At 44.6% G+C, this 11447-nt stretch overlaps 1 protein-coding gene across 1 annotated transcript in view; it reads left to right on the top strand.

Annotated features, from left to right (window-relative positions):
• The first annotated feature begins 799 nt into the window (after window positions 1-799).
• The window catches only part of CRISPLD2 (cysteine rich secretory protein LCCL domain containing 2), a 48565-nt gene continuing 37917 nt past the window's right edge, over window positions 800-11447 (top strand). The window contains exons 1-2 of the mRNA XM_001509865.5: window positions 800-972; window positions 8098-8422. Coding sequence (XP_001509915.1) covers window positions 8183-8422 — 240 coding nt within the window. The 5' untranslated portion in view covers window positions 800-972; window positions 8098-8182. The remainder of the gene's footprint in view (window positions 973-8097; window positions 8423-11447) is intronic.

Below are 11447 nucleotides of genomic sequence, written 5' to 3'. Positions count from 1 at the left end.
TGTACTAATCGTTTGGGAGGGTACAATACAGCAGTAAAGAGAGACAATCCCGTCACCGGCGGGTTGCGAATTGGACTGCGATTGGTGTCCCTTCCCTGAGTTTCAACTCCAGCATCCTTCAGGTGCAGCGCATTGTAGTAAGCGCTTGGGAGAGTACAATACAGCAGTAAAGGGAGACAATCCCATCAGCGGCGGGTTGGGAATTGGATTGCGATCGTTGCTCTTCCCCTCACTTTCAACTCCAGCATCCTTCAGGTGCAGAGCACTGTACTAAGCGTTTGGGAGGGTGCAATACAGCAGTAAAGGGAGACAATCCCATCACCGGCGGGTTGGGAATTGGACTGCGAGCGGTGCCCCTCCCTTGCGTTTCAACTCCAGCATCCTTCAGGTGCAGAGCACTGTACTAAGCGCTTGGGAGAGAACAATACAGCAGTAAAGGGAGACAATCCCATCAGCGATGGGTTGGGAATTGGACTGCGATCGGCGCCCCTCCCCTGAGTTTCAACTCCAGCATCCTCCAGGTGCAGAGCACTGTACTAAACGTTTGGGAGGGTACAATACAGCAGGAAAGGGAGACAATCCCATCAGAGGCGGGTTGGGAAATTGGATTGCGATCGGTGCCCCTCCCTCCTCGGTCCTAACCGCTGAGAGGGGAGGGTCCCCCCGGGGGTCCTCCGGGGTCCCTCCCCTCCGTCCCCCCGCCCCCGTCCAACCCACCCTGTCGTCAGAAGAAGCCGCGCCAGCCAAGGACGCTAATTAGCGCCGGGGCAGGATCAAACGGCGCTCCTCCACCGCCCGACACTATAAATGAGGCAGGACCGGCCAGCGCAAAGCCCAGTCCCGGCCAGACGCCCGCAGCGCTGCCTTGCACTTGCTCGCAGAGGAGGAGGTGGAGGAGGAAGGGGCTCAGCCTCACCCAGCGGCTTCGGCCTGGGAGGAGTTAAACCTGCGGAGGGGGTCGACCCTGGGGAGGTGAGTCTCGTCGTCGATCGGCTCCCATTTTCCGTCGGGAAAAACATAAAAAAAAATCACCTTCGCCGCACGTTTCAATCGAAGACGCGCGAACCCTTGCTCACTTCTCCTTGACCGTTTTCTCTAAGAGCTGACCGCGTCCTGGAGGTACGGACCCTCGAGAGCGTAAACTTCCCACGAAAACGTTTACGGTCGTGCGTGTGAATCTTTCTTAAAAAAAAACTTTGGGGGGGATTTATTTCTTTTTCTGGCCCCCGCGAATGTAGGAGGGTTGGGGTGGGGAAGGATGCGGAGCGTACAGATGGGTCCTTGTTCTGGGGCCTTAAGCGCCCGCGTGTTATCGGCGTTGGGGAGAGTTGGAATTATCAGCTTCCTGGGAACATTCATTCAATCGTACACAAGCAGCGTGTTGTTTAAACTGATTGGGAGCCGAGCCTGGAGCTTGTCGATCCCCTGGGACCTCTCTCTGGGCGAATCTGTCCAAGTTATTTTAAACCGAGGCGACTTGAAATATTTATCCTTCGGCTGAAAGCTGAGGGGGGTGGGGGACATTTGAGGATTTCTTTGCCTAAAACATGCTCATTGGCGCGCACTGCAACCTTAACTCAACAACCCGGAGCTGATTTTGGAGTTGAAACTCAGTGTATTTTTTGCCTCTCCCCAGACTAACCTTCATTCCCCGCTCTCAGGGTGGGGATCAAATCTCTTGCTGTTTTAGGTCCTCGCAGAACTTGCCTCAGGGGGGTGGGAGCTGGAAGAAGGGGTGGGGACTGAGCCTGGATAAAGGAAAAGGAACAGGAGAAGGCCAGGACCGGGATGAGAATGTTGTACAGCCGTGCAACCCGGTGTGTGGGGGGCTTCTTCAGCCCTTAGGGAAAATGGGGGGGCAGCCTTGACTGTATGCTCATCAGGGGGGCTGAAGAGGAGGCCACTGCCTTGGGTGGAGCCGCTAGGAGTGAGTTTTGAGGTGTGTGAGGTTGCTGCCCGGAGCTTCACATTCATTCCCATTCTCTCCGCGGCTCAGAAGCTTTTTACTTACCCACGATGTTCCTCCTCAGCTTGCGAGCCACATTTGAGAACCGCTCTTGAGAAATTCACTTAGCCCTGACCTCCCTTGAGCCTTCTGGTCTCGAAAATACCTTCCCTTTGTCCCCAGTTGTAATTTATTATATTTGTGAGGTGCCTCCGTGTCTGTTCCAGACACAGGCTCTTCCTGCCGACTCATTGGTTTCTGATCGGATCCAGATGTGCTGACATGGCAGCACTACCCCGGGGCTGGTGGATTTTTTTTTTTTTTAATGAAAGAAAAATATCGCCCGGGTCCTAGAGGAGAGGGGCTTGCTCCATTTAGCGAAGTAGCCGTTCCCAACTTCGGGGACAGGAATACAAGAGAATCTGTCAAACTTCTCAACTGAGGGCATCCAGTAGTTAAAGGGTGGAGAAACCTTAAAAGGAGAGAGACGTTTGAGCCCTTTTTCAACCAGAGAGATCTAATATGAACAAGGAGATTCCTTGCCTTTCTGCGAGTCCTTCTTTGTAGCTTTGGCCATGTCTTCTGGCCTTCCTTAGAACAGATTCTTCTTTCAGTAAAGGATATGTCGATAACCAATGGAAGAAAGCATAATCACTTAGACTCTCTTGAGAAGATTGACTTTTTTTTGGCCTATGAATCACTTGGAGAGGGTTCTGTATTGTATAAGCACAGCTGTATATTTGTGCTGCCCTATGACTTCAAGAAGTATCCTTTAATCAGGATTAGGCAATATCACAACAATTAATTTTGAAATAGTTTAGCATATTCTGGAAGTCAAGGGAGCAGCACATTTTGAATACATCTCTGAGAAGCCTCCCTGATTGAGGACAGAAAAGTTACATTGCAAAAATTCAACTTTTTATTCTGCACATTTTAGGAAATTGGGTCAGTTTTCATAGCAAAATGAATGGAAAAATATTGCTTTGCTGCTGCTTAGTGGATTCAGGATTTCCCTAGCTTTTAGCCAGAAATTATCATCCAAGAAATCCCAGTGAGCTTGGGTAGAAGGCATCACACATCTCAGTGATATCCTTAGGCTTTGTTTATCAAAAGTGATGATAAAAGTCTAAACTTGCACTGTGAGCTGTGCAAACAATCTTTTCCATCCTACCAAAGGAATAGGGAAAAATCAAGACAAAAAGAGGCTTGAAACTTGGATACGGCTCCAACCCGGTTATTTCTCTCATCAGCATTTAACTTTTTGGGTGTTGGTTTTAAGGCATTTTCATCAGAGTACCCTGAGACCAAATTGGATTGGAGGCACTCCCCTCTCAAACAATCCTACCAATCCCTTCATCATACATTCTGGACTAACAGATTTCTTAGAAAAAGAATTGATCCCTGTGCAGGACAAGGGTGGTGTCTGATTTAATTATCTTGGTTGCCAGCACTTAGCACAGTGCTTGACAAAGTACAAGGTGAGTAAATACCACCATCATTTATTATATCTAATACAGCCATCAATAATCTCCATTGCTCCACCCACTGAAAGTGTTTTGAGATGATGAAGCTGGAACTAAGATCCTCATCTTCCCTCCCAAGCCCAGTCCTCTCCCAGACTTCCCTATCACCGTGGATGGTACGACCATCCTTCCCGTCTCTCAGGCCCGCAAGCTCAGTGTCAACTTTGACTCGTCTCTATCGTTCACCCCACACATCCGATCCGTTACCGAGACCTGCCGGTCTCACCTTTACAATATTGCCAAGATCCTCCCTTTCCTCTCCACCCAAATAGCTACCTTACCACTACGGGCTCTCGTTATATCCCAGCTAGACTACTGTGTCAGCCTTCTCTCGGATCTCCCTTCCTCCTCTCTCGCCCCGCTCCAGTCTATTCTTCACTCCGCTGCCCGGCTCATCTTCCTGCAGAAATGCTCTGGGCATGTCACTCCCCTTCTTAAACACCTCCAGTGGTTGTCTATCAACCTCCGCTCAAAACAAAAACTCCTCACTCTAGGCTTCGAGGCTCTCCATCACCTTGCCCCTTCCTACCTCTCCTCCCTTCTCTCTTTCTACCGCCCACCCCGCACGCTCCGCTCCTCCGCCGCCCACCTCCTCACCGTCCCTCGGTCTCACCCATCCCGCCATCGACCCCTGGGCCACGTCCTCCCGCGGTCCTCGAATGCCCTCCCTTCTCACCTCCGACAATCTAATTCTCTTCCCCTCTTCAAATCCCTACTTAAAGCTCACCTCTTCCGAGAGGCCTTCCCAGACTGAGCTCCCCCCTTTTTTTCCCTCTGCTCCCTCTACCCCCCCTTCACCTCTCCGCAACTAAACCCTCTTCTCCCCCCTTTCCCTCTCCTCCTCCCCCTCTCCCGTCCCACCCCCTCAGCACTGTACTCATCCGCTCGACTGTATATATCTTCATCGCCCTATTTATTTTGTTTATTTTGTTTAATGAGATGTACATTAGCCTGATTCTATTTATTTGCCATTGTTTTTATGAAATGTTCTTCCCCTTGACTCTATTGCCATTGTTCTTGTCTGTCTGTCTCCCCTGATTAGACTGTAATCCCGCCAAAGGGCAGGGACTGTCTCTATCTGTTGCCAACTTGTACATTCCAAGTGCTTAGTACAGTGCTCTGCACATAGTCAGTGCTCAATAAATACTATTGAATGAATGAATGAATATTATCCAGTGTTGACCCATCGAACCTAAACCTGAAAATCCAAATATCAATCCAATTGTCTGGGAGGGACATTTGAATATTTGAGAATATGGCAGTTAGAATGTTCCAGCACATGGAAATCTACCCCAAATCCCCTTCTAGTAATAACTAATAAGCAGAACTCTGCTTTCCAGGAGTTCCTAGAAGTAAAGGGAATTGTGGTGAATAGATTTGAACTAAGTAGATTTTGTCTTCATTTGCATAGTATTGTGCTATTGTCCTGCCCTAATGAAGCTTACCTTCTTAGAAGAGACAACTCAGATGAAGATCAAACCCTTATATTTAGGAATATTTCAAACTTGGTAGTTGGAACATACACACTTGTTTGAAAGTTAATCATTTTCGTTGAATGTTGTCCTTTCTCACAGTGTTCCTTAAGAAGGCAAAAGCAGGGAAAAAGGAAGTAGAGTAGGATTAGAAATTGATTTGAGGAAATGAAACCATTTTGACTGGAGCCAACATTCACACATTCCTTGGTTTCCTTTGAGGGAAGCCTCTGTGAACAGACAGTGTGAAATGACCAGCTGAATATAGAGCCAGAACTAAAGACAGTTCTTATTTCCCTTAGTCTTAGAGGTATCATCCTGGCAGGGGCCCTTGAGTCTCCTTAGCATGAATATTTGATTTCAGATGGGGAAAAAACCTTCAGTTGTCAAGTGGTCTTTGGGCTCTTCAGCTTTTCTACAGCAATTCAAGACCTGGACCGTCTCTGTTTTTACGTCAAAGAGTGGTATTTGAAGTACTCCAGTGCGTCATCTCCGGATGACCAATTTGATTGTTTCACTATAATGATGACATTTCACCTCGATATCCCCAAATTTGGAAAGCTGGCAGTGGTTTCCCTCTGTCTTTTGGCAACCCTAGGCCTGGAACTGGTTTCTCATTTTGGACCCCTGAACCTGGATATTTGGCAAAGATTTTCCCTTTTACAGGGGCTGGTTGGCTTGCATAACATTTTTGAAAGGGTGGATATGTTTTCATTGTTCAACACACTGAATTGCTTCAGGAAATAAAACTAGAAAGAGTAGGAGCTTCCTGGAATTTGTCTTTGTGGTCTTTTGTAAGAGAATATTCTGTAATCTGAAGTTTGATAATATCAAATAGTTTGCAAGCTATAAAATCGACCAGAGTTCATAGAAAACAGACAAGTGCCCTAATAAGAAAGGTAAGAGGGACTGACTGGTGAAGAAGATGTGGATAGGGTGTCCAGGGATGTGATCAAAGGTCAACACTCTGAGGTCAACGGTGGGGTGGAGCTGCAAAAAGAAAAAGACTCTTTCTCTTTGGAGGAACATCTTTCCTCTTCTAAAATCTCTGAAGGGGAAGATTCTGATTGAGGGGGATGAAAGTGGCTTGAGAGGGCAGAATTCAATTTTTGGAAAGAGTCCATTTACATCTAACTTTGGCTGGAAGATAAAGTCAAGAAGGGGTTATTGAAATGTACCAAGATGGTTTTCATTAGTATGACAGTAAATTGTTCAAAATGAAATTAATCTTTTATAATGACATATTTCATTCAGGTGTATTTATTGAGCACTTACAGTGTGCAGAGCACTATACTAAGTGCTTGGAAAGTACAATTCGGCAACAGAGACAATTCCTAGCCTATGGGCTCACAGTTTAGAAGAGGGGAGACAGACAAGAAGACAAGATGTCACTGGCAGTCCTTTCTTGAAAAATTTCCCCCAATTTTATATTTATAGTATACTTTCATGTATAGTCTATTGCCTTCATGTAGATTATATTCTGAATCTCCTGCCTTATCAGCTGGGCCCCCCGAATGTCTTGAGAAGGATCAGGCTTTCACGTTGTTCTCAGAAATGTCAATTCTAAAGGTTATACTTGTGGAAAAAAACTCCCCAATGTTAAATGAGGGAATCTACACATATTTCCTCTTGGAAGCCTTTATTTACTTCTAGGTAGCTGTTGCCAAGGGTGTGAACTCGATGAAGGTGCTTGAGGTGATGGCCCCTAGAGCTTTGCAAATCCCAGGTTTCTGACAAGAGCAGATATTTTCCATTCAGGATTGAAAGGGCTAATGGGTAACTTTCCAGACTGGAAGTTTTTTTTGTTGGTTTTTTTTTTTTTTGAAGCCTGTCCCTTTCCAGCCTCCTCTCCCCACACTACCACCATCACTAAAATCTCTGTACCCTTTTCACCTCTGCAAGTGAAAAGTCAGCCATATAGCTGTAATCATGGTGTATGTATGCGCAGTGTCTGCTTAGGAATAAAAATGAACTTGATCCTCTCCCCAGCAAGATGAAATGGAAAGTTGCCCCAGAAATGGACCATTGTAAGGATGTTTAGTTCTGAAAGGGTCCGAGATGTAGCCAAGGGATGGGAAGACAAAACTGGGATGGTTATATTGGGGATATTTTCTCTAGAGAAAAAATCTACAGTCATTTGAAATTAGTAAATACTTTATCTGCCACAGTAGCCCATTGGGTGACTGTTCTGGTATTCTCCACTCCAACCAGGCATAACATGACAGGAGGGGAGAATTGGTGGGGAGTACAGAAGACAAGGGCATAGCTAGTGGCCACCTAAATCCAGAAGAGAAAACATATTCCAGTGTGTTAGAATGCTATTTTCCTCACAAATCTCGAAGTCTTGGTGTTGGACTTCATTGTTTCGGATTTTGTATCATTATTTGTTCTTTTAAATCAAATATGAGCATCATTGGACTGAACTCTTGGCCAAACCCAATTACTCCTAGCTAAGTTCTTTGCTGTTAGCTGTAGATGCAAATTCAAATGGGCCATTTCAGTATTGTGGTTATTTAACATAATAATAATTATAGCACTTGTCTGCTAAGCCCTGTTCTAAGCACTGGATACAAGTTAGGTTGGACACAGTCACTGTCCCAGATAGGGTTTACAGTCTTAATCCCCATTTTACAGGTGAGATAATTGAGGCCCAGGGAAGTGAAATGACTTGCCCAAGGTCACAAAGCAGTCATGTGGTAGAGCTGGAATTAGAACCCATGACCTTCTAACCCCCAGGCCTATGCTCTATCCACTAAGCCATGTTGCTTTTCCAACATTTATTCTTAACATTTATTAAGGGTCCCAAAGGTGGGCAGGGAGATACAGAACATAGACCACCTGCTTGAAAGTCATTTGCCTCCTGGGAGTGGTATAAGCTGGATTTTTCAATGCAGGCCTCTTGGAGGTAAATACATGATTGGTATATGTAAGTATCAGGTGTTATCACACTTATCTGATAGGAGAATTCTGGAATTCAATAGTACCTAGCAGGGATAAGAATTTGGGATTATAGGGGAAGTTGGGTTGGATTGTTACACTGTATTTCCTGATTGGAATCTCTTACCTCTCTGGGAACTCTTCACTGCATGGGCGAATACCATATCTGGTTTAATGCTAAGGTTGAGTTACTGTTTGTTTCCCTTCTACTTAATTCCAGATCTGTTAAGAGCCCTGCAGCTGCCTTCGAGGAAAATACTAAGTGCTGCCTCTCTGTCCAGATTCTCATCAAGTAGAGAGAAACCATGAGTGCTGCCATGTCTTGGATCCTTCCTTTGGGATTAGTGCTTCTCCTAAGTGAAACCCAGGGGTTTTTCTTACCCAATGCCACTCATCTGGAGAAGCTTCTGAGCAAATATCAGAATGATCAGCCTCATTCCAGAGTCAGGAGAGCAATCTCCCGGTCAGACAAAGAAGAGATACTGATGCTCCACAACAAGCTGAGAGGCCAGGTCTACCCGCCGGCCTCAAATATGGAATACATGGTAAGTCTGTCTCTGGAAGCAAGTGTTCAGAGGACAAGGTCTGGGTTAATTCACTTTCTCTTAGGAAGACTGGGTTAGAGTCCAGGCCCCTGTCTAGTAAGGGGACTATATTCTAACCCACTATCTTATTTTTTCCTGGGGAAAATGTCTGATTTCCTGGAGTCGTTTCATTCCACAGTAAATAGAAGATTAGATCACAAGCTAATATGGATTGGAAATAATAATGGTAGTAGGAGTTTTTGAACTCCCACTGTGTGCAGTGCGCTGTCCTAGGCACTTGAGAAGTACAGGAAAAAGAAGTGACGTGTTCCCGGCCCATAATGGGCTTTCATGCTAGTGGAAGAATCCATGTCTTTTGGATTATCTGCTCCATCTCTCTGCCCCTGGCATTTCTAAATCATTTCTAATAGGCAAGTGTCTAGCCTAGTCCTTTCAATAGTGTAATGACCATTACACCATCTCCCTTGGCAGATTTTCCCACCATTTAACTGCTCTAAGCTTTATAAAATTGTTTCCTAGCAGTCAATCTAAATTTTCCATGAATATTATGACAGTAATATTATGTAAGGCCCCATTACCACTGAACCAGTCCTGAACCAGCCCAGGGAGAAGACTATTCATGATAGCTCTCTTACCACTTTGGCCTGAGAATGCCTTGTGCTCTGGATGGTATGTTATCACATTCTTTCAACCTTGTAAGTCTCTTCAAACTTAAGGTAGTGAAAGGTTACTTCCATTTTACGAGGTGAAGCAAGGCCAATGTTTCCTTTAAGAATAGTCACTTTCTTCTTCCAGAGATCTGTAGAATAAGCATATTTTCTTTCCTTGAGAAAATTCCCCAGGCTTGGAATTGGACCCCAATGGAGCTCCGTAGTTGTGAAAGTATTTTCCACCTCCACCTTTAAAAACATTAAAATTGTTCCTATACTATTGGCAGGGTGGATAGCCTCCTTGCTTGGGTTGTGCTTTTCGAAAAGTCACGTGATTATCAATAAATGATCCATACTGGGATAAAATTGAAAAATAGTGGATGGTGATACCAGAGGCATTTGAGCCAACTATGCCCTTGTCAACCTGGTCATGAAGTGACTGGAGTAAAGACAGAATATCTTTCTCTCATTTGAAAGCTTGTGCTAACCAACCCCCACCCCTGCTTTTTGCCATGTGTGTCCTCCCCGCTTTTATTTTCACATCATCCTATCAGCCATCTTAGCACATGTCTATTTCTTTTGTTATTCAAATTTCTTTCTTTTTTGATTATTCTTTGCATCCATGATCTTTTTTTTTTAACCTTTTCTATGTTTGGCAACTTGTGCCTATTTCTTTCTCTTATTAGTTTATAAGTTCTTCAAAGGCAGGAACACTGTCTTCCTCTTCTGTATTTTATATTTCCCAAAGGTCTGTGCTCTGCCCACTGTGGGTGCTCAAGTAGTGCTGTGGATAACGATGATTCTGTTATGACTAAATAGCATAGACACACTGATGATCCAAAGGGAAATGGCAGGTGGGTAAAAGCAATTAGTATTTTCAGAAGGCATAAGATAGGCTCCTTCCAAGGAGCTTGTTAAAGGAAAAAAACTAGGCTCGCTTAGGTCCAAGGGAGTTTCCGAACAATTCTCTCCAGAAGTGGATGTTTGGGACAGGACGACTCTGGAAATCCTTTTCAGAATTACAATTTTATTTTTTTTTTGGAACCCAGAGTTCTTTGGGCATATGTTAGGTCTCACTATAAAAGTCTGCAGGAAATCAATTTTCATGAAATCAAGAGGGAGAAGGAAAAATAAAGAAAAGCAGAAAAGTAAAGACAGTTCTGTTATTGCACTGACTGTTCACCTTCTGGTGCCAACTTCTTAGCTATTAAACATTCTGACTTTGTCAGCAAGAAAGAATAATTGTCTCTTAGAATTGCTATTTCAAATCCATATTATTTCATCTGGGGGCTTAAAAACAACTAGCAAATGGAAACATTCAGCTGTCCGTGGCATACTGGGGAGGATGGATCTTAAAAAAAAAAAAAGTGAATGCAAGATTCTGCAAGGCAGCCAAATGTATTTTCATTGGCAGGGGAGTTTAACTCTGTTGCAGTTGCAGAGTATTCACTGGCTGGATTCTGTTTACTTGTCAAGCATGGTCATGTTTGTCTTTGCTTAATGTGCTTTTCTAGTGGTTTAATGGGAGATTTAGCACAAATGAAAGAACCCTATATGCTGTGAAGAAAGGAGTTGGGTATAGAATGGTGACACTTGGAAAAACCATAATCAGTCTTTCATGTATTCCTATTTAGTTAACATTATCTAGAGGATGTTTCAACACGTGAGTTCACCTTGAATCCTTTGTTTTAACTGTGCCCTCACTTGGCTAGAAAAGCTGAATATAGTAGGCCACCTTAAGGGTGAGGAGCCCAGAGGAAATAGTGATGGGGAATGGGGTCAACATTCTTTGGGCAGAAATCCCTTCATTCCATAAAAAGAAAAGGACCAATGCTAATTTGTGACAGAGTAGTTCAAACGTCTTTCTGACCTACTGCCCACACGGCTGGCTGGGGGAATGTCAGAGTTTATATCTGATGGACTTCAATGACTGATCGGCCTGGGCCCTAGTTTCAGTTGGAGGGGTGGAGCAGACGGGGGGAAAAGATGACTCCAATTTAGTCAGAAGGTGAGGAAAGAAGGGAGAGCCAACAGAGATGAGCGGAAAGTACATCCGAAGCCCGTACTAAGATCAACGTATTCTCTGACTTGCCTATGTAAGGAAAGAGGAATCTAAGATTCGTAGCAGAGTGCCTCTGTTTTAATGGAAACTGATTTCCCAGGTTCCATTTTGACAAGGTTTTGCATGTACCAGATGTGCACTTTTGTGTACATTCTTTGGGGAGAAGCTGGCCAAAAATTCTATTACCTTAACAAAACCCTGCAGGGCTGGTGGGCCTTCTCTCCTTAAGAAGGATTTCTATTTATTTATTTCTTTTTGAAAGAACAGTAGTACGGGCAGTGGCCTTCAGCCAAAACAAAGCGCTCTCCATGTT

Source organism: Ornithorhynchus anatinus, chromosome 11, assembly GCF_004115215.2.
Source record: "Ornithorhynchus anatinus isolate Pmale09 chromosome 11, mOrnAna1.pri.v4, whole genome shotgun sequence".
NCBI classification, from domain to species: Eukaryota; Metazoa; Chordata; class Mammalia; order Monotremata; family Ornithorhynchidae; genus Ornithorhynchus; species Ornithorhynchus anatinus.
This window is presented reverse-complemented; position numbering and strand designations above follow the sequence as displayed.